The sequence below is a fragment of the Microtus oregoni genome, unplaced genomic scaffold, assembly GCF_018167655.1.
Source record: "Microtus oregoni isolate MIOR12 unplaced genomic scaffold, Mior012 000002F_ref0000024, whole genome shotgun sequence".
NCBI classification, from domain to species: Eukaryota; Metazoa; Chordata; class Mammalia; order Rodentia; family Cricetidae; genus Microtus; species Microtus oregoni.
In genome coordinates this window covers 73,614,960-73,638,183 of record NW_024543061.1, presented here as the reverse complement: position 1 = coordinate 73,638,183, position 23,224 = coordinate 73,614,960, and the positions used below count along the sequence as shown (strand labels likewise).

The window sequence follows — 23,224 nt, the reverse complement described above, 5'->3', positions numbered from 1 at the left end:
GGTCTCAAATGTTCCAGTGCTCTTTATCTCATGCAGTATAAAACCCCTGACTGTTAAAAGGCCTTCAAGGCTCAACATGAGCAATATCCCTCTTTTCACAACAACTTCTTTTAATCTCACTTCATAGCTGCGTCTTTATCCTACATACCCCAGTTCCTTCTCTAACCCCAATTTCTACTAGTCTTTTTTTTAAAATATTTATTTATTATGTATACAATATTCTGTCTGTGTGTATGCCTGCTGGCGAGAAGAGGGCACCAGACCTCATTACAGATGGTTGTGAGCCACCATGTGGTTGCTGGGAATTGAACTCAGGACCTTTGGAAGAGCAGGCAATGCTCTTAACCTCTGAGCCATCTCTCCAGCCCCTCTACTAGTCTTTAATTTGCTTTCTCTGTAACAGACACACTGGTCTCATTTCTGGGTTCAGATATTCAGATCAGTCCCATTTCATCTGCTTTGTGTGTTCTTCTCACCAATCTTTGCATGCCCACCCTTCATTTCTAAGTCTTTGCTTAATTATGATGTGTCTAGCAAGACCCAGTCTGCAGCACTTACAAGGGAAAAAACTTGCACCAGGATCATTGCCAGGGTCCCCCAGCTGCCTTTCCAATAGCACTTAGAACAGTTTGTTGTATAATTTATACAATCTACTGTTTATATACTGTTACTTCCTTTGTTATACTTATTGTTTACTATGTATCCCATGATGCAGCAGCTTTGTTTCTGTTCTCTTCACTGAGGTATCTGAGGTGCTTCTGGTACATGGTAAACACTCAATATTACTGTTAAATAAATTAGTGAAGAAATAAGGCAGTTCTTAGAAAAAGTTTGACCTTCCACTCGGTAGCTTTTGTGATCCTGAGAAAATGTTTAACTTTCCTGTTTGCTCACCTATAAAATGGTGGTGTAGGAATTGAATGGCATTCTGTGTGACATTTTGGAATATAGAAATTAAATGGCATTCTGTGTGATGTGATATATTGGGATATGGAGATTAAATGATATTCTGTGTGACTGATGTGTTGATAATGTAGGGATTAAGTGACATTCTGTGTGACATGCTGATAATATAGACATTCTGTATGTGTGACACGTTGATAATATAGGGGTTAGATAGCATTCTATATGATGTGTTGGAGTATAGGGATTAAATTGCATTCTGTGTGATGTGTGGCATGTTGTTAAAATAGCAGTTAAATAGCATCCAGTATGATGTATGGTGTGTTGGAGTTTTTTAACAAATACATATTTCTTTTCCTTCCTTCCTTCCTTCCTCTAATTTTATTCTTTTACTTACAAAATCACAGCTACAGAATTGTCTTTTCAGTGTTTATTTCTTTACATAATATTTTTATTCTTTAATGTGTATTAAACATACTCTACCTGCTGGGTCTTATTTTAACCAGTGGAAAATAATAACAGTGAATTAAGTATACAGAAATGCCTGTTTTCACCAGGATTACATTTCCCTGGAACTGTTAAGGTGAACAATATCAGGGCTAGATGGTGTAAGTGTTATGCAGAAAAAGAAGAAATGTGGTGGCCGAGATTGCACTGTTAATAGGGTTACTGGGAACTCCATACTAAAGTGATATTTAGTCAAGACTTGAAGGAAGTGAGGAAATGAGCTATGAGGATGTCCACATCTGACTCGATAGGGTACTCAGGAGGGCATGATGGTAAAAGAGTGGATAAGGACATTGAGAGAGAAAACAAGAAGCTAGATTTTACAGACTTATCCTTGGTGCTAAAGTGGCCCTTTATATATCCCTTGTATAAATTGGGGAGTGATGTTTCCTCTGGACAGATTGAGTCCCCCAGATGCATAATTTGGCGCATACAGTGAAGGTTGCATATCTGTCCTTACTCAGTGCTTTTGGTACCATGGATGACACACCCATATTTGGTAGCTTGGCCTCTAAGATTATCCTGTTCCCACCTAAAAGCAGCACCTTCCTTTAGCTTATCCGTGAATGCTGGATAGCAGGAAACAGCTGAAAATGGCCTCTGGCTTACACTTCCAGCTTCTGCATGTTGTTTCATTGTGGGACTGCATACTAGGAAAGAGTAGGAGAACTCAGTGGCTTATTTTATTTTGAGACAGGGTGTCCTATGCTGGCTTAAAGCTCTTGAGCTTTTCATCCTCCTGCCTCAGCCTCTCAAGTGCTTGGATTACAGGAATGTACCACTCTGCTTAGGTTTTGTTTGTTTGTTTGTTTTAATAACTTACTATAGGAGATGTGAGAGTGTGGGTGAGGATTGGAGGGTAGGTTTAGACTTTTAGAAATATTCCACCATTTATAATTGTTAATTTTTTAATTAAAACTTTCAATTTCACTTCAGTTTAATTGTGTGTGTGTGCATGTGCACACACTACACGCTTATCCCATGGCATACATGTGGAGGTCAGAGAACAAGTTGAAGAACGTGACTCTCCCTCTACCATGTACACATAGGTCCTAGACCTGGAACGTGACTCTCCCTCTACCATGTACACATAGGTCCTAGACCTGGAACTTGACTCTCCCTCTACCATGTACACATAGGTCCTAGACCTGGAACGTGAACCACAAAGTGTAGTGACAAGTGCCTCTACCTTGCTGAGCCTTCTAAAGTGTGTTCTTAGAGTTGAACTCTACTGAAATTGCTCATGGTTGTTAGGTCCATGTGTGATGGAGATTTCTAGTAGACTGGGTACTTCCTGAGTCTTCTAAGCTGGGTGTGGACCTCTAGGTAATGAAGAGCTAACAGAAATGCAGTGTTTCAAGTGTCAGGTTTCTTCGTCAGTGCCAGTGAGTTCCAAGAATGTAAAGTAAGCCCCCAGCCTCAAGTAAGAGCCATGGAGATTGGGGGTCAGGCAAGGATTCAGGCATGGCCTCCTGTGTTTACATCCTTGAAAAGGGCATGTTTCTGCTGGGTTTAGGTAATAGCTGAGCATCAAGAAAATAAAGTATCATTATCAAATTTATGAATATAAACTATAAACACCCCTCCCCCACTGCTGTTTTTTCCCCCTGTGGTTTCCATTACCTGTAGTCAGCCTCCATCTGGAAATAATGCATGGAAAATTCCAGAAGTAATGCATAAGCTTTAAATTGCATGTGGTTCTGAATAGTACAGTGTAATTTATTTCAGTCCTACCCAGGATTTGAATCATTTCTTTATCTAGTGCTTCGACTCTGTATGTGCTCTCCTCCTGGTCGCTCTTAGCAGCCATCTCTGCTGTGATATCAGCTGTCACAATATCCTGAATACTTGTATTCAGGTGATGATAATTCTCCTTCATACTTTTCCCAAAGTGAAAAGTAGTAAGAGTGGCATTTTTAATTGTTTTTTTTTGGGGGGGGGGGGATAGGGTTTCTCTGTAGCTTTTGGAACCTGTCCTGGAACTAGCTCTTATAGACCAGGTTGGCCTCGAACTCCCAGAGATCTACCTGCTTCTGCCTCGCGAGTGCTGGGATTAAAGGCGTGCACCACTACCGCCCGGCTAAAAGTGGCAATTATATTATGGTATATTATTATATTTTTTTCTTATTGCCCTGTTTTCCTGCATATATGCATGTCGATCACAGGTGTGCCTGGTGCTCGTGGGGATAGGAAAAGGGCATTGGATCCTCTGGAACTCGAGTTAGAGAAAACTGAGCCACCATGTGGGTACTAGGTATTGAACCTGGTCTGGTACTGCAGCAAGAGCAACAGTTGTAGGCAGATACTGCACTTTATTTCCTGGATCACAGCAATTGCTCTGAACCAGTGAGCCGTCTCTCCAGACCCTCAGTTAAGTTTTATGATAGATGTACATGTATAGAGAAAAATACAGTACATAAAGGATCTGGTACTGATAAACTGTCTTTATCAATAATGGGGGTGGGCTGTATTTTAATTAGGATTTTAAAATGCTTTTAGGTTTTCCTGTTGTTGGTGATACACCCAAATGTCATGTTTGTTTGTTTTGAAGATAGGTTCTTATCATATAACTCAGGCTAGCCGTGAAATCAATCACTCAGTAGGCTCCTGCCTCTCTACTTCTCAGATGTTTTCCTGAATTGAAGATGACCACAAAATAATGAGAGGCCCATCCCTGGGAAAGGGAGGTGTTGTCTTGGTACACTTTCTAGTTTTATGAGTTGAGTATTATCTTACCATGGAAACAGAACATTTTTTAGTGAAGATATAAATGCTTGCTGTTTTTTAAATTAATTAATTTAAGAAAACCACTACTTTCTCATTTTACATACCAATCCCAGTTCCCACTCCCTCCCCTTACTGTTTTTTTCTTTTTTTAACTTTATTTTATATGTGTATGAATGTTTACGGGAGCGCGCGCGCGCGCGCGCGTGTGTGTGTGTGTGTGTGTGTGTGTGTGTGTGTGTGTGTGTGTGTTGTACCTTCCTGGTGCGCATGGAGGTCACAAAAAGGATGTTAGTTCCCCTGGAATTGGGGTAACAGATACTTGTGATCTGCCTTGTGAGTTCTGGGAACTGAACTGGCATCCTTTACAAGAGCAGCAGGCACTTTAAACCACTAAGCCATTTTTCCAGCTCCTGTTTTTTGTTCTTGGTTTATAGATGCCTTCTTACACTGTCCAGCCTCACATATGCAGTGACCCTTCTGACTTATTTTTTTACAGCTCTCAGATTTGAGGCAAGAGCCACTACACCTGACCGTAATACTGTTTTCAATATTGTAGATGAATGTAAAAGTGTCTATCTTTTCTAACTGCATGTTGGGACTTGAACATAGGGCCTTGTGTAGGCTAGGCAAGTCTCCTCTCTTGAGCTGCATCCCACCTAAGCATTTATTGTTAGCTTTTTTGATCATTTTTATTTCCTTCCTCTGCAAATGAAATCTATAACTTCTTATGTCTTTATCAAATGATTCATTAAAAATAAAATCTGTTATTTCTGTAAGACAGGAAAATAGGCTGGATGATGCAAAAATCAATGCCCACAGAGTTTAGCAACAAAATTTTAAAGTATTTCTCCAATTAACCATTTTAATTACTAAAAATGAGACACACAAATCATTTATAGGTTTCATCTCTTTTCTGTAACTCTGGAAGTAAGCCATTTCCCTGCTAACGTTACCCTTATCTATTCAGATGCTACTGAGCATTGAACCCTTTTTTTTTTTTATCAAATAAAGAGCTCTATTAAATGAAAGAATGCATATTAGTTATTTACAATGGAGTCAAAGATCTAGTACGTATGTAAGGCATGAAGATCTAGTACTGTGTAACTGAAAAATAGTTAAGTAAAGGCCAACTGGAAAGGAGTGAGTATTGCTAAAGAGACACAGAGTGAGCACTGGATTCCAGAAGTAGGAGAACCCCGTCTGGGTGGGAGTGGACGAGCTCAAGGGAAGCTGCACAGAGGTGCAACAGGGAAATGGTCCTGGGGGATGGGTGGGATTTAGAACTAAACCAATGCGAGAACTCTGGGCAATAAAACTAGAGAAAGCAATAAGAAATGCAGGGCCCAGTGAACAGGAAACAATTTGTAACTGGCTTTATAACCAGAGTACTGATTATTCTCGCTCTGGAGGAAGTTTCAGTAGGTGTGCCAAAGGTGTCTCCACTCAGTGTTAATTTGTTGTTCTGCTGGAGATGCATGGAATAGGCTCACCAAACCTTGGGGTGGTGAAGACCAGAGTCACTGTATTTCAGACTTGCTCTTTCTCTTTTAAGCTCCTACTACCTTCCTGCTCTTCAGTCAGAAGAGTGCCATTAACCGCATGGTGATTGATGAACAGCAGAGTCCTGACATCATCCTTCCCATTCACAGCCTTCGGAATGTCAGGGCCATTGATTATGACCCTTTGGACAAGCAGCTCTACTGGATTGACTCTCGACAAAACATGATCCGAAAGGCACAAGAAGACGGTGGCCAGGTAACTCAGGCTTAATCTGGAGTCCATTTCTAACTAGAATTGCTCTAACCATCCACACTGCTTTATCTGTCTACAGGGGACATGGAAATCTAGGGATAGTACTTTTTTTACTATCCAAAATACCTGTATTCTACTTACATTATTATTATTTGATGAAGACATCAGGTTGGAAATTTTATCAGGAAAGTGAGGTCATTAATGACTTTTCCACCATTGGTCACGTCCATTCGTGCCATTTTTTTTCTTCATTATTCCTTTGTATGCAGAGTAGTACACGTGTTAAAATCAAGTAGGCCTAAGCCGGGCGATGGTGGCGCACGCCTTTAATCCCAGCACTCGGGAGGCAGAGGCAGGTGGATATCTGTGAGTTCGAGACCAGCCTGGTCTACAGAGCTAGTTCCAGGACAGGCTCCAAAGCCACAGAGAAACCCTGTCTCGAAAAACCAAAAAAAAAAAATCAAGTAGGCCTTTGTTCTGGTCCCAGCTCTATCACTCACTAGAAATCTTAGGAATATTTTTGGTGAAGCTCCCATGTGTTTAATGGTAGGGATTTTTATAGATAATAGTTATATCACTTACTATCTTTTATTTACCAGACTCATTGATTAAGAAACAGGATAATCTTAGTAAAATTAAAAATATCAACCATGTGTTGATATTTTTTATGATTCTATTTTTTTTTTATTTTTTATTTGGGGAATTGGGAATGAGAATGATAAAACTATCGATCTTAACCGTGCCTATGTACCACCATGGATTTCAGTACTTTTAGTTATAATTCCTTTTTCCTGGGGCCAATAAGTATAAACTTAAGGTTACAATAGCTCTCTGTTGTCTCCTTGTGGCAAAGATGTTAAATTGGATTTTGAATGTTAAAATTTAGGGGAAATATTACTCTATTTTGCTGTCTAACCTTACAATAAAAACAAGGAAGGTGGTAGATAAAGGAGTGCTGAGGGATCATTTAACAATGAGGTCATACTTTATACTCCAGCTGTACCTTGTACTACCTAGGCCAGTACTAGTGGCACATAACTGGTAGGGAGAATTATACAGCCAAAAATACAGCAAATAAATTAAGTAACTTTTAAAAACACTATACTAACTCAGAATCCTAGTAAATGAAATAAAATTTATTTGGACAAAATAGAGAAATCTACTTTTGGTTGACTTTGTAAGAAAAAAATTACTACTACTATTACTATTATTAATTTGTAGTCAGGCAGTAGTCCTAGCATGAAGCTTAAAAATGGAAGCTCCTGGCCTATAGAGTAAGACCCTGTGTCCAAATAGTTTCTAGGGGGGCTGGAGAGATGGCTCAGCGGTTAAGAGCACTGCCTGCTTTTCCAAAGGTCCTGAGTTCAATTCCCAGCAACCACATGGTGGCTCACAACCATCTGTAATGAGGTCTAGTGCCCTCTTCTGGCCTGCAGACATACACACAGACAGAATATTAAATAAATAAATATTAAAAAAAATAGTTTCTAGGAGGGCTGCCCTAAATATGGACTTCAGGATATTAGAAACATTCTTGGTCTTCACCCAGTAGTTGGCAGTAGGAGGTTTTTCACATCTCAATACTGAAATATCTCTGGATATTCTCAGTGCCTGTGGATGCAGTGTCTGCTTAGTTGAGAGCTACTGCTCTAGAGGTGTCTCCACATTGTGATTGGAGTCACGGGTGTTTATGGGGAAAAACTGTTACCCCCCTCTGGTCAAAACATTGTCAGGTTCCTGGACTATCTATGCTGTCTTCAGCATCTTCTCCATAAAATAGCCCAAGTGGATATTTGAAATGTATGTTAACAGGCAGGTATATCACTCATAAAACCCTGTCTTTAAGAAATGTCCCCAAAGACCAGATACCCTTCTGAGGTGTGACCACACAAGTTAAGAGTTGTGTTCATGGCCTTGTAGTTGTCTGGTGTGGAATCTAATTTGTGTGTTTCTCTTTCTTTAGGGTTTTACTGTAGTTGTAAGCTCAGTTCCAAATCAGAACCTGGAAATACAGCCCTATGACCTCAGCATTGATATCTATAGCCGTTACATCTACTGGACCTGTGAAGCTACCAATGTCATTGATGTGACAAGATTAGATGGCCGATCAATTGGAGTGGTTCTAAAAGGCGAGCAAGACAGACCTCGAGCCATTGTGGTGAACCCCGAGAAAGGGTGCGTTACAGAAGCTGTAGGCAGAGACTCTCGCCTCTGATGCCTCTCTGTCCTCCCTGCTCCAGCTAACAACTCCACTTAATGTTTCCCATGTGCTTGGCCCTGCATTTTCTTATGCTTTTTCTGATTTTACTGCCTAGAGTTCTTTAATTGGTTTAGTTCTAAATCCCACCCATACCCCAGGACCATTTTGTAACAAGAAGGAACCTGCTTGTTTGGGTTTCTGCCGTGCCCGGATTCCCCCAAAAGCCAGCAAGCCCCAAAGAAAATCACACAGAGATCTCTGTAAGTTATAAAGCTGATTGGCCCATTAGCTCAGTCTTCTTATTAGCTCTTGTAGCTTGTATTAACCCATTATTCTTATGTTAGCCATGTGGCTCAGTACCTTTTTCGGTGGGGCATGTCACATGTTGCTTCTTTGGTGTTCTGGACAGGACTGGGGGGAATGGGCTTCCTCCTTTCCAGCATTCTCCAGTTCTCATCACCCTACCTCTACTTCCTGTCTGGTTGACCCGCCTATACTTCCTGCCTGGCCAATCAGCGTTTTATTAAAATACATGATTGACAGAATACAGACAATTCTCCCGCACCACCATTATACCACCACATCTTCTGTGTACTTAGCTTTTCTTGACCTCTTTCATACCCTAGCCAGATATGATCCTCCCACTTCTGGAATTTCAGGGTTCACTCTGTGTCTCTTTACTCATGTTTATTCCTTTCCAGTTACGTAGTTATTACTAAACCTTCAGCTACATTGTAAATAACTAATAAATATGTCTTTTATTTAATAGAATTTTGCATTTGATTTAAAAAAATCCAGTGTTCAGTTGTATCTCAGTAGATGATAAAGGTGTTAATAACAAGGAAATGGCTTACGTCTAGAGTTACAGAAAAGGGGTGAAACTTATAAATGATTTATGTGTCTCACTAGTAATTAAAATGCTGAATTGGAGAAATGCTTTAAAATTTTATAACTAAATCTCTCTGGATATTGATTTTTCTTTTTTTTTTAATCTGTGAAATTTGACTCTGAAAACTTCTTAGTACCCTCAGTTTGTCTTGATTCTTCAGTACTTTTTTTTATTTTCTCCTGTTATCTTCAGGTATATGTATTTTACCAATCTTCAGGAAAGATCTCCTAAAATTGAACGGGCTGCTTTGGATGGAACAGAGCGGGAGGTCCTCTTTTTCAGTGGCTTAAGTAAACCAATTGCTTTGGCACTTGATAGTAGGCTGGGCAAGCTCTTCTGGGCTGATTCAGATCTTCGGCGAATTGAAAGCAGTGATCTCTCAGGTACCCCAAAACTGTTTCTGTATTTTGATTTGAGTTTTAAGATGATTTCACTACTGTGAATTTGTATTTTTCTTTTGTTATTTTTATGCATGATTATAATTTTATTCTTTATTCTACATTATGTTAGTAAGGGAGATCTTTGATATTACTTCCCTCATTCTCTAAGTATTCAGCAGTTTTAGTGTTCTGAAAATTATGTTTTTTTTTTTTTCGTTTTTTACTAATTCTTCTGCTCTACTTTTACATTCTGTTCTCTCTAAACTCCAGCCTACGGTTGGTCTCTTTGCTCCTTTTTCCATGTCGTAAACTTTCAGAAGCACTTTTCCATATGCAGAGAGTGTTCTGAAGTGTGTTCCTAATGTTTCTTCTTAGTCTTCAGAGCATTCTCACTTTAGGAAAAACCTGCTCACCCTTAACAAAGTCTTCACTTTAACCCTTTGCTTCTCTGTGGTCTTGTTTGTAATCATAGTCACCTCTTCTATCATAATTCAGTGGTGTCTGGTTTATGTATGGCCTTATTAGAGACCAGGAAAATAAAACTGAAATAATAAATTATTTGTTTTGATCAGAGTGGTGAAAGTATGTTAAGGTTTATTATGCCCAGCACTTGCCAGGATGGTAAAAATAACATACTCTCCCAAGGGTGGTAATGGAACTTAGAACCTTTGATTTGGCCATTTCTCTTCTGGATGATTGTCTCACAGAAATACTAAGAGTCACCACTGATCATTATTTGTGATAGTCTTTCATGGAGAAAGTACATTGTAGCATGTCAGTATATGGACTGTCAATGCCACTCAAAGCAGTTGTGATTAACTGCTTGTAATTTCAGCACTTGGAAACAGAAGGGGGAAGGTTCTTATTTTGAGACCTGTCTGGACTAATTCTAAGAACCTGTATCAAAAACAAAACAAAAGCCAAACAGTCCCCACAGTGCTGCATGAACCTTCCTGTGGCCTAAAAGTAGTGGTGAAATTTCTATGCAATATAGACAATAAATAGCACACACACTTGTACTGATATATAGAGACAAGTATGGATTCTCTCCAAGTTGTAAACCAGTCTAAAGAACCCATCAACATTGTATGAGAATTGTCTCTCTAGCACATGGTAGTGTTGGAGGTTTTGACAAGTCCAGGAGTTTAAAATGTACAATTATTAGCAATTCTTTACCTTATTTATTGAAATTGAACAAAACTTCTTTGCATTGATTGATAGTTTACATTTCCCTGTTTCTTGCTGTCCCACCCCTTCTTTTAAAGAAAGCCTTGCTCCTTTGACCACACTGGCCAAAAACTTGAGCTGTCCCTGCCTGCTTGTGCCCTTGAACCCCAGAGATTGTGGTTATATACCACTGTACCCATCTTCCATTTCCATTCTGAATTTCTAAAAAAAAATTTGTGTATTCAAAATATGAATTCACTGTTAAGGTGCATTTATGGTGACGGAGAATCTGCCTGTTAACCAACCTTGGCTTTGTTTAGTGGAGTTTCTGTCGGTAGTCATCTTGGACTTTGTTTACAGATTCATAGAGCCTCCGTTTGCTGATAAGACAAGAAACCTTGCAGTTTTGTCTACTTAGTCAGCATTATTGACTAGACAATCTGTCCTTTCCACTGTTTTGAGACATAAGTTAAAAAAAAAATAGGTTTTGCCTGAATGCATGTCTGTGTAGCACATGTGTACCTGGTACCTATGGAGGCCAAATGAGGTAGTGGATACCCTGTGACTGGGGTTACAGATGAATGAGGTGCCATTTGGGTTCTAGGAATCATGTAGCTAAGTGCTAGAGCACTTGCCTAGCATAAGCAAGGCCTTGGGTTCAATCCTCAGTGTTTCTCTCTCTCTCTCTCTCTCTCTCTCTCTCTCTCTCTCTCTTTCACAACACACACTAGAAATTCTTACACATCTCTGAGTTATATTACATAAAACTTTTGATGTTGTATATGGTCCTCCTTTTTCCTCAGAGAGTATGTTCTGAGATCCTCTGAGAGCATGGATGACAACCAAGAATTACTGTGCATGCTTCAGTAATAGTACATCATCCAGAAGCTAATCTCCCTTTCTTTGTATCACTGTTCTTGGGCATCGAGTCCAGGATTTTATAGGATTAGTCCATAACCTGTGTGTCAGGCGGACTTTGTGTGTTCTGAGAAGCCAGGTAGAGTGAGAGTGGCGTTGTTTTTTGATGTCTCAGATGTTTTCAGAAAGCGGTAGATACGAACCACAGAACCCTGGCCTTACCTCCTCTGCTTCACCCAGACAAGCATTGTTTTCATCTGCTTTATTGTGTTAATTTTTCATAAAATTTAATTCAAAAATGGATTCTGCTAAAAACAGATTGAAACCGGCTGTCCCAAGATCTTTGCTGCATTTCATAACAGGAAAATCCCTTGTGTTGGGGATTAATCCCTTGATGCACGTGTCTGGGTTAGCACCATTTTCTGGTGCATTTAAGTCTTGTGGTGCAGCACTTGTATTTTCCATACCTTTAGGATCTACTTGGTATCCATTGGATAACTGTTGAAAGTGGGATTTGGCTACACAAATCATTGCTGTTGAATGTTTTCCTTTTCCAAGGTGCCAACAGGATAGTGCTAGAAGACTCTAATATCTTGCAGCCTGTGGGTCTGACCGTGTTTGAAAACTGGCTCTATTGGATTGATAAGCAGCAGCAAATGATTGAAAAAATTGACATGACTGGTCGAGAAGGAAGAACCAAGGTCCAGGCTCGAATCGCTCAGTTGAGTGACATTCATGCAGTAAAGGAGCTGAACCTTCACGAATACAGTAAGTGAGGTGGACAGCCAAAGAGCACTGTGGGTGTTGTAAGAACAAGACATGGTTCTGTGGCTTTTTGACATAATTTTTCTTCTTTATTGAACTTTCTAATAACATAAGCAGTATAATTTTGGTTTATCAAAATTATCATGGAGCAGGTGAAGTAGTATACTTCTGAAATCCTAGTACTCAAGGGGTGGAGGCAGAAAGATTGAGCGCTTAAAACCAGCTTGGACTATCTAGCTAGACCTAGTGTCCATAAAACTAAGACCTGGGGTGTAGCTCAGTGGTAAAGCACTTGCTTAGTACCCACAAGCCCTGGGTTTGGTCTTCAGACAAGTAGATAAATGATAGCATTGTATATTTGAAAGACTGAGAACTATCTCTGTTGATACATATTCAAATCTACTTTGTAAATAGTTGACAATCTCAATATCAACACAGATTGATGTAGCACCTATATTATTGATAGAAAACAGATTATAATTGAGGGCTGTATTGCATAATGATAATGATACTGTAATAGCCAAGGTCGGGTTGTTTGTAACCCAAGCTAAATAGAAAATTCAGAGCAGTGACTTCATAAGTACAGGTTGTGAAGTAAATCTTGAAAAGTCGCCTAATGTCTTATCTTTCTGCTTCACCCAAGTGAGAGGAAATTAGATCTTTATCACACTGTCTTTGGCAATTGAACAAGCAAGTAATTTTGTCTGTTTCAGTTCCATGTGACCATCAAGTTTTTCCTTCTGCTGACTTTAATTTTCTACAAATTCTATATTAAAATATGCTTTTAAAAGTGAAATAATTTTATCTGTTAGAAGTAAAAGTTCTCAGTTAAAATCTTTAGAAGTCTCAGTTTTAAAAATAAAACTATGTAAGTGTCAACAATCACCCCTAGCAATTTTTCTAGTTCTATAAATCATTTTGTTTTATTATTTGGCTTTTTTGAAACCAGGTCTTGTTGTGTGGTTCTGGCTGGCCTGGAACTTGCTGTGTAAACAGTCCTGGTCTTAACTTACGGGCTCCTCCTGCCTCTTCTTCCCAAGTACTGAAATATAGGTATACAGCATTAAGATCAGCTAATATTTTAGCTAAAAAGTTAACATAAGCCTATCATAGCTAAGTTTTATTCATTGTATTTCTTTCATAGTTTTATTCATCATATTATTTAGCTTTGTTGCTGTTTATGCTGAGGATTGAACCCAGGATGTCACTTATGCCAAGGACTCTTACATGGAGCATTTCTCCCAGCCCTTTATTATAATGTTTTAAGATGAAATATACATATCTACATAACATACTAGATGTTGTGCATACTTGTAATCTCAGTAGTTTTAGAGGCTGAGATAAGAGGATCACTTGAACCTAAGAGTTTAAAACTAGCTCAGACAATTAAGACTCCTATCTTATTTCTCCTCCTCCATGCAGTGGTTATACATAGATATTCTGTTATAGGTTACATAGGGATAGAGTGTGGAATTACACTGTACAGAAATAAAATCAGGACTTATTTTATATTTAATATTGTTTGTGGTTCGTAAGTCATTGATTTTGATAATTACATTGTTTTCCAGGACAGCACCCTTGTGCCCAGGATAATGGTGGCTGTTCCCATATTTGCCTTGTAAAAGGAGATGGTACTACAAGATGCTCTTGCCCCATGCACCTAGTTCTGCTTCAGGATGAGCTGTCTTGTGGAGGTAAAGATGTTAAAATCTTTCTTGTGCAAGCCAATATTCTACATCTTATCTAGCTATCTATGGCTAGGCAGTGAAATGGCTATTTTTCCTGACTTAATTGGCCATTTGTACACTTACCAGACTTGTCTTCTTTCCTCTCTGCTCCCCAGACTTGTCCCTACTACTCCAGCCTCCAATGATCCATTTTAACAAACTCTTTTCCGTGTGTTTGGATTCTATACATTGCACATACAAACGGAATTGTGTGATGTGCACTGTTCTGTGCCTTCCTTTAACATTCTGTCTCTAGGCTCGTTTCTTTGTGGCAGATGATAGGAGTTCCCTGTTTTTAATAAGTCAAATAGTATTTTATTATATATGTGTTGATGATATTTTCAGCCTATGAATTATATTTCCTAATAATACAGTAACTTCCCCACCAGAGTAAGATGAATTCACTCTGGTCTTCACCCGTTGAATTCTAGATTTTGTTGGTATAAGTGTCATTGTTTGGAGTGTGTCCAGTGAAAAGAATATTCTTTTGTTCAAACCCATCAGGATTTCCTGTTATTTTAAAAAAGAGCAAAAACAAAAATAAAAACTGACAATAAAAGAAAATTAAAAAGCCCTATGGTGTATATGTATGCATGTATGTAGGGTACACACATGCCTGTTAACATATGCGAGTACAGAAGACAGCTTCAGTGTTTCTCTTCATCTTCCACTTTGAGATGAAGTGTCTGTTTATCACTGCACTCCAGGCTGGCAGGCCTGTAAGCTACTGGGGATTCTCCTGCCTACTTTCTACCTTCCATAGGCAAACTGGGTTTACAGATACACACTACCACTTCCAGCCTCGTGTGGGTTCTCACCTCAGGTCCTCATGTTCACACCTAGTGTGCCCTCTCCTCAGTGTGTAGTCACTCTTGAAGCATAACAAATTGGTGTGCTCTTTTGTTAATTCACAGTGTGGCAGTGCTGGGTACCATGATAATGTTCATACTTCTCATTAAGAAGTCTTCTTCCTGGAGATAATTCACAGTTAATTTTAATTGAAGAAAAACAATTGTGGCATGCTGTTACCTGCAAAAGTGCAATTTAAAAGAATCTAGTTTCTATTATTTGAAAAATTGTTAAATATAGCAGCTGAGTTAAAATTTTTTTAGTGCTGAGTATTGAACCTAGTAGTATTCTACTGCTGAGCTTTATCTCCAGCCTAAGTTACTCACTTACTAAATATTATAATTATGAAGCTGATATAAAAATGTATTTGGAGCCGGGCGGTAATGGCGCACGCCTTTAATCCCAGCACTTGGGAGGCAGGCGGGTCTCTGAGTTCAAGGCCAGCCTGGTCTACAAGAGCTAGCAAGACAGGAACCAAAAGCTACGGAGAAGCCCTGTCTCGAAAATCAAAAAAAAAAAAAAATGTATTTGGTGTAAGGGGAAAATGGGTTGTTATTTTGATTTGTTTGTTTCTTTGTAATACTGACTCACCACCAGCCCTTCAGTTAGTATCTTAAATGTTTCCCATTTTAAGGCCATGTACTAATAGATTGTGGAGCTGTTGAGTTGGAATCTTTGACATTTTTTTGAAATAGAGTCTGACTTTGTTGTTGGCTAATCTGCACTGCCAGGCTTAATTGGTTCTCCTGTATCAGCCTCCTTAATGACTGGGACCACACAGTCTCTGCCACTGTACCTGGGATAAAAATCTTACTGCAGTGATGTTTTTTTTCTAGGAGTGTAGTTGAGCAATACAGCACTTGCCAGTTCATGTGAGGCCTTGGGTTCTGTTCTGTGCATTGCAGTTTACTATTAGAAAGTGTTTTCTTCTTTAAAAACATTTTTAAAGAGATGCATTTCTTTAAAGCAAGATTTAAAGAAAATATATATTCAGAATATAAAAAGTAGTGATAAAACAGGATTACAAATACATTTTATTTTTCTGACTTTTCAAAGATAGTCTCAATAGCAGTGCAATGAATTCTGCTTACATTACAGAAACTTAAAGTTCAAGGTAGTGCATACAATTTGAGAACATGGAAGTGATTCTGATGCACACTTGACTATAATACTGAACCTCAGAATTTTTGTCACTAAAGATCTAGACACACACGAAAACATAACATTCCATGATGTTACTTCAAGAGGAGGCAGAGCTACTTTGTGTGACTGAAAATCAGAATATCCTCTTCTGGAAGGAATTGACTGCTATAGGATGCTAGGGTGTTCCTCTTCAGAGATGTAATCTGTACAGAAAACTTAAGCTCTAGAATTTGAAATAAAGGGAAGGAAAGAGGAAACATTGCTAGGCATGGAGTATGTGCTTGTAATTTCCTTGGAGAAGCTCTTACGAATCTGAGGCTAGCTTGGACAATTCAGGGAGACATTATGTAAAAGGAAAAAGTTATTAGAAAATTAATAAATTAAGACAAAATCAAACCTTGCAGATTAATGTAGACATATTTAATATTGTTGAACTAGATACCATTGAATGGTTAAATTGGTAAAATTCTGTTTCTGTACAGAACACTAAACTTGCTTTAACAACAAATCCTGAGGAAATTTCTCACTGTGCTAACAGATAAACTGAATCATGATCTCATCTTCCAATAGATGTCTTTTTTTTTTTTTTTTTTTTTTTTTTTTTGATTTTTCGAGACAGGGTTTCTCCGTAGCTTTTGGTTCCTGTCCTGGAACTAGCTCTTGTAGGCCAGGCTGGCCTCGAACTCACAGAGATCCGCCTGCCTCTGCCTCCCTAGTGCTGGGATTAAAGGCGTGCGCCACCGATGTCTTTTTAAAGGGACATAATTTTTTGCTGATAAAGTACATTTTCTGTTTGTATGTAAAACAAATAGCAAGTTAGAAAAATATACAGCTGTGTTGTCACCTGACCCAAGATATGGAGTGTTACTGTTAAGTACTCTTGGGAGATGGCGGTCAGCCTGGGCAATGTGAGGTCTCTTCTCAGAATAACAGCAACAGCAACAAAAACCAGTGGGAAAGAAAGGTCAGAGCAGTCACAGAAGAAAATGTGCACAGTGATACATGCCCTGTGATCCAGCACTGGGCCACAGAATGAATTAGAATCTGAACTGGGCTCTTTAGTGGGAACTTGTCTCAGTTCTCCACTGCAGAGAAGAGAAGGGAAAGGAGGAGACAGAGGGAGGGACAGAAAGAAAAGAAAGGAAAAGGAAGGCGCCTTTGTGTGCTTACCAGACAATTCTCTAGTAAAAGCACCTGCTCTTCAGACTGTTGCTCCATACAGAGTTAGTTTCTTGAACATTATCAGTGGAATCATGGCATGTAATCTTTTGGGCTTTAGAGTCTCCTTACATAATATGTTTTTGAGATCCAATAATATATCAAATGTGTCAGCACTTTTTTGTTGCTAAGTCATAGTTGATTATGTAACACTGCAGTTACTCTCTTGTAAGGAACTGTTGATATTTAATTTTTAATAAAACTTCTGTGCATGTTGAGTTCTACACCAAATCTTGACAATCAGTAGTTTCTTGTAGGTTTGATTGTAACATTAATTTATGTTTCTTTATTAAAATGTGTGTTGAGCTAAGAATATAGCTCAGTGATAGATGCTCATCTGGTATAAGCAAAATCCTTGAGTTCTACTCCCAGTACTACCAAAGATGTATATACGCATATACACACACACACATATGCATGTATATATACACACATATGTTGTTTGTGTGATGGCATGTACCTGTGGTGCCAGTTTAAGCTACTTGGTTGGTTGTGAATTATTTGAGCTCAGAAGTTTAGTAGAAAAACATGAAACCTTGACTCTTAAAAAGAAAAGCAGGAGTGTGGGGAGTGCTCTGAGATGATGACTCAGTAGGTAAGAGCATTTGTGGCACAAACATGAGGATTTCAAACACCCATGTAAAAAGTAAAATATAATAAATAAGTAAAAAATAATAAGCATGGCTGTGTGTACCTGTGACCCTAGTGTTGTGGAGAGGTAGGAGATCAGTGAGGCTTGCTGACTACCAGTGTAGCTGCAGGTTTAGTGAGAGACTGTCTTACGCAGAGAGCAATAGAGCAGGACTCTCAACATCCTCTTCTGACCAGTACCTGTATATGTAGCCGGAGACTGCTTGTTTGTTTCCTGGCTACCCAGATGTGAATAATCACACAGAAACTATATTAATTTTAACACTGTTTGGCCAATAGCTTAGGTATATTTCTAGCTAAGTCTTACATCTTAAATTAACCCATTCCTATTATTTTATATTTTTACCATGAGGCTCATGGTTTACCTGTAAGGCTCTGAGGTATCTAACTCCTTCAGTAGCTACATGGCTTTTCCCTGACTCCACCTACTCATTCTCTGTATCTCTTCCAGCCTGACTGTATTCTGCCCTGCTATATACTGAAGCAGCTTCTTTATCAACCAGTGGTAATAAAACATATTCATAGCATACAGAGGGGAATCCCACATCATCTATATAAACATGGACATACACTTGTACATACATGTGTACATACACACAACAAAAAGGAGATGGAAGGGGAGGTAATGGGGAGGAAAAGAAAAGAAGGCTGCATGTGGTAGATTGTGCCTGTAATCCCTGAATTTAGGAGGCTAAGCCAGGATTAATGTGAGTTTGAGCAAGCTTGGACTACAAAATGAGACATTGCCTCAACCCCCACCCCCAACTTTGCTCTTCCCCTGACGATGATTTTTATTGTTGTTATTATTGTTTGAGACAAGATCTCTTTATGTACCCCATCTGACTACTCGTAAACTTGAAATCTTCAGTCTCCCAGTTGCCAAAATTGTTTATGGACAGCACCATGCCCAGCAGTGCCCATCTAGTTATTTTCTGTAGATTTTATATGACATTTTATAGTTTCAGAACTTAGTCCTTTGTAAGTATTAGAATTCCATTCAGAAGTTCCTAGAGGGCTTGAGATGGTTTGTGTACTTGCTGCTCTTTCAGAGAAGCCACATTTGTTTTCTAGCCCCCTGTGGTAGTGCACTGACATCTGTAACCACAAGTCTGGAGTAGCTAATGCCCTGGCTTCCATGGACTCCAGGAAACTGTACATACTTAGGTGCAGGCACCCACTCATACCTAGAAAATGATTTTGGCCTCTTTCATTGTGCAGTATCAGAAACTGACATTTGTTAGTGCTCACCCTCACAAGAAGAATCTGTGCGTGCTACTGAACTGTAGGTATTCCGTGTTACATCCAGATTTTCTAGAACTTGAATCTCTGATCCCAAGTTCCTGTTTTATGATTAGCTATAAAACCAGACATTGTTTTTATTTGGTTTGTTTGTTTGGTAATAGCTCATTCAGTTTTTTGTTAAATTCCTGCGAAACACCTGAGTGTGAGTACAGCTTCCCTATAGCTCATTTTTTTCAGATAAAAACGGTACTCCGTTTTGATTTATGTTTACGTGTGAGCAGATGCTTGCCTATTAAAACCAGCCTAGTTAGATCCTGCTTAGATGTGCAGTGTGAACTTAACATTTACCTCAGTTTTTCAACAATAATGAACTTGAGACTTGACTTTTTAACAATTAACATTTCACCATGAGTCCTTTTCATGTACCTCCAAAGTGCTGGGATCCCAGGGATATGCTATCAAGACCATCAAAAGCACTCCTAAGAGAAACTGGCCTTTTTTGCTCATTAAAGTTGTGGTTTCTTGGCTGTGTGGCTTATGGGGACTCCTACTACTGTGGAACAACTGCCTTGAGTCTTCTAAGGTCCCTGCAATTTACCCACAATTCCTTCTGTAGTATCAGTGCAGATGTGAAAAATGCAAATGCTATTTTAGAGTTATTACAGCAGTTCTCACCTGTTTACTGCTCTGAGTGGGACCTGGGGCAATGGAGCTGATAAATGAGGCAGACAAAAGTCTTATGCCGTGGCCAACTTTATTCAGAGATCAGACAATTTGTACTCCAAGGGTTAATAGGAATCGCATGGGTAAAGTGTCCAATCACAAGGACAAGGCCACAGACAAGCCACATGTGGCAGAAACATTTTTCCATAGAGGCATTTAAACAAATAACAATAGCCAGTTGTAATGAATAATCTGAAGTAAACTCACTCCTATCCACTACACCGGGGAAGGGCACAAAAACACATTCCAAGAACAAACTGATGTTTTTGAGGAGACAGCTCACAAGACTCTTGTCTTGTTTTCTGGACGTTTTCTCACCAGTGGTTAGAGTTCCACTCACAGGACTCCACTCTGGGGCCGTGTTCTGACACCCACTCAGTGGACCCAGTAAAAAGAAGTAATAGAGATCTTCAGGGGGTTGTGAGCAGGCCTAGAGCTTGGAAAAAATGTTCATTCTAGGCTAACTTTAAAATGCTTGGAAGTTGGTAGTCATAATGATCACTCCTGGTGGTGTGTGAGGTCAGTGAGTTGCAGGTATTTCATTCCTGTTCGGACTGTAATTACAAGAAAATATGTCCGTGTTTTTATAGCTTACTGCCTCTGAATGACTGATTAGATGAGTGGACTACAAATCCTCTTCATTGTAAAATGCTCTGTTTATTTTTAATGAGCTCCACTTGGCTATACATATTTGTACCTATGCGTGACCACTGTTCTTGTCATTCTCTCCCCTTGTTCGTTTGAAGAACCTCCAACATGTTCTCCTCAGCAGTTCACTTGTTTCACTGGGGACATTGACTGTATCCCTGTGGCTTGGCGGTGTGATGGCTTTACTGAATGTGAAGACCACAGTGATGAACTCAATTGTCCCGTGTGCTCAGAGTCTCAGTTCCAGTGTGCCAGTGGTCAGTGTATTGATGGTGCCCTTCGATGCAATGGTGATGCCAACTGCCAGGATAAGTCAGACGAGAAGAATTGTGAAGGTATCAAGAATTCCTTGATGCTTGCTTTATACTTTCTTTGCATCAAGTTATTTGAAATTTGTTTCTTCTCAGCAGATTTGGTTTTATATTTATGGCATGAACATTATACATGTTGCTAATTATTTGAACCATTTGATATGTATAAGGTCCTGCAAATTAATGTACTCATTTTGCTACTTTATTGAAATGCCCGGGTGGGAATATCTTTCTTTACTTCTTGTGGCTGTGATAAAACATTATGACCAAGGGCATCTTTAAAGAATAAAGAGTTTATTTTGGCTTAAGCTTCCAGAGGGAGAGTCCATGAAGGCAGGGAAGCTGGGAGATCACTTTGTCTACTTCAGAAACCAAGCAGAGGGAGCGAACTGGAAGTGGGTGAGAGTGTAAACTCAGAAAGTCCATCCCCAGTGATGTACTTCCTCCAGGAAAGCTGCAGCTCCCATAATCTCCCAAAACAGCTCCACCAACTAAGGACCAAGTGTTTAAATATGTGAACCTGTGATGGGGTACTGCTCATTCAAACCACCACAGTGGGCAGTTTATAAAGAAAAGAGGTCTATTTAGATCATAGTTCTCCAGTGTCAAGGGCATGTTATAGAATATTACTTTAATTATGTAAAGTTAAGTTACATTTGTTTATGTTGCAGGATATTACTTTAATTATGTAAAGGTTTGTTTGTGCTGCATTTGTTTAATGATGTAAAGATGTGTTGCCTAAGGTACCTAATTGATCTGATATAAAACTGAACGACCAATAGCTAGGCAGTAGAGGGGTAGGCGGGGCTGGTGGGCACAGAGAATAAGTAGGAAGAGGAATCTAGTCTCATGAGGGAGAGAGAGAGAGAGAGTCTCCTGGGGCCAGACAGCTAGTTAGCCACCAGCCAGACATGGAATAGGAAGATAAAAGGTTCTGAGGCAAAACATAGATGAAGGGGAACAGGTAAAAGTTTAAAATTGCTAGCCAGAAGCAAGCCTAAACTAAGACTAAGCATCTATTGTTGGTAATAAGTCTCTGTGTCATGATTTGGGGGCTGGTGGTCAGAGAAAGCCTGCTACCAAGGCATGTGATGGCTTTGATTGGGCTCTGGTGAAAATCTCGTGGCAGGTGGCAGCACAGTAGTGGGAGCTCTTGGGAGATTATACCCATGTCTCAATAAGAAGCCAGAGTGAGAGGAGGTGTCAAGGGTTTTTGTTCTTTTAAAAATGTGTGGGTAGCTGGGTGGTGGTGGCGCACACCTTTAATCCCAGCACAGGGAGGCAGAGGCAGGCGGATCTCTGTGATTTCGAGGCCAGCCTGGTCTACAAGAGCTAGTTCCAGGACAGGAACCAAAAAGCTACGGAGAAACCCTGTCTCGAAAAATCCAAAAAAAAAAAAAAAATGTGTGGGTATTTTGCCTTCATGTTTGTCTGTGTACCTGTGACCCTAGTACTTGAGGAGGCCAGAAGAGGGTGTCAGATCCCTTGGAGTTAGAATAATAGATGGTTATGAGCCTCCATAGCTGCCAGTGCTCTTTAACCATGGATCCATCTCTCCAGCCCCAGGCTTGCTCATTTATAGCAACAGGTTTTCTTAAGAACTGACTCAGGGTACATGGAGAGCTCCCGAACACATTCTGTGTCTAAGCCTGATAGGTTTTTAGAGTGTATTTAGAAGCATTTGAATCTTGATAGAATTTTTCTTTACACTGTGCTAAAAATAAAACTCTGCTTTTTTTCTAGTGCTTTGTTTAATTGATCAGTTTCGCTGTGCCAATGGCCAGTGTGTCGGAAAGCACAAGAAATGTGACCACAACGTGGACTGCAGTGACAAATCTGATGAACTGGACTGTTGTAAGTAGGAAGGAAGCTTATAAATTGTTCTCAAGGGAGAATTTGAAAAATACCTTGTAGCACAAATTCTAACTGATCTTAATAAAACCTTGGAGTCAGCTATTGGGGTGAAAGAGAAGAGAGAAGCAGTGCAGCAGCTAGAGAGACCTTTGACCTCCATCAGTCTTAGACTGCAAGAGCAGTTCTGTCTCTACGAGCCCTCAGAATGCATCTCCAGACTGCCCGGAGCTCCTGTCTCCTCCCACATTACATTCCTCCCTTCACCCTCGGTCACTCCTGTCTCCACCTCGCTAATGCTGGAATTAAAGGCGTATAATCCCAAGTGCTTTTGACTGGATCAGTTCGTAGCCTAGGGTGGCCTTGAACTAGCAGATCTGTCTGCTGAGTCCTGAGATCAAAGGTGTGCCACCACTGCCTGGCCTCTAGATCTTCAGGCAATTCAATCTTCAGGCAAACTTTATTTGTTAAAACACAAACAAAATACCACTACATTACCCCCCCCCCCCTTTTGTATTTTACTTAAAATCCAGATTTCCATATGTGGAACACTTATACTAGTTATTTGTGCCAGAGATATTTTCTGTTTTGCTTTTAATAATTGTTTAAGGACAGTAGTTTCTTTATGCAGAGAGATAGTAAAATACCAGGAAAAAACAAAAAACATTGCTCTGCCACAACTAAAGTCACAAAATTCTCAGATAATTTAGATA

General features: G+C 39.5%; 1 protein-coding gene across 1 annotated transcript in view; it reads left to right on the top strand.

Moving 5' to 3' along the window:
* Positions 1 to 23,224, top strand: part of Lrp6 (LDL receptor related protein 6) — a 131,215-nt gene that overhangs the window by 95,076 nt on the left and 12,915 nt on the right. The window contains exons 13-19 of the mRNA XM_041632490.1: positions 5,690 to 5,892; positions 7,853 to 8,064; positions 9,171 to 9,361; positions 11,942 to 12,151; positions 13,717 to 13,842; positions 20,448 to 20,684; positions 22,404 to 22,514. Coding sequence (XP_041488424.1) covers positions 5,690 to 5,892; positions 7,853 to 8,064; positions 9,171 to 9,361; positions 11,942 to 12,151; positions 13,717 to 13,842; positions 20,448 to 20,684; positions 22,404 to 22,514 — 1,290 coding nt within the window. The remainder of the gene's footprint in view (positions 1 to 5,689; positions 5,893 to 7,852; positions 8,065 to 9,170; positions 9,362 to 11,941; positions 12,152 to 13,716; positions 13,843 to 20,447; positions 20,685 to 22,403; positions 22,515 to 23,224) is intronic.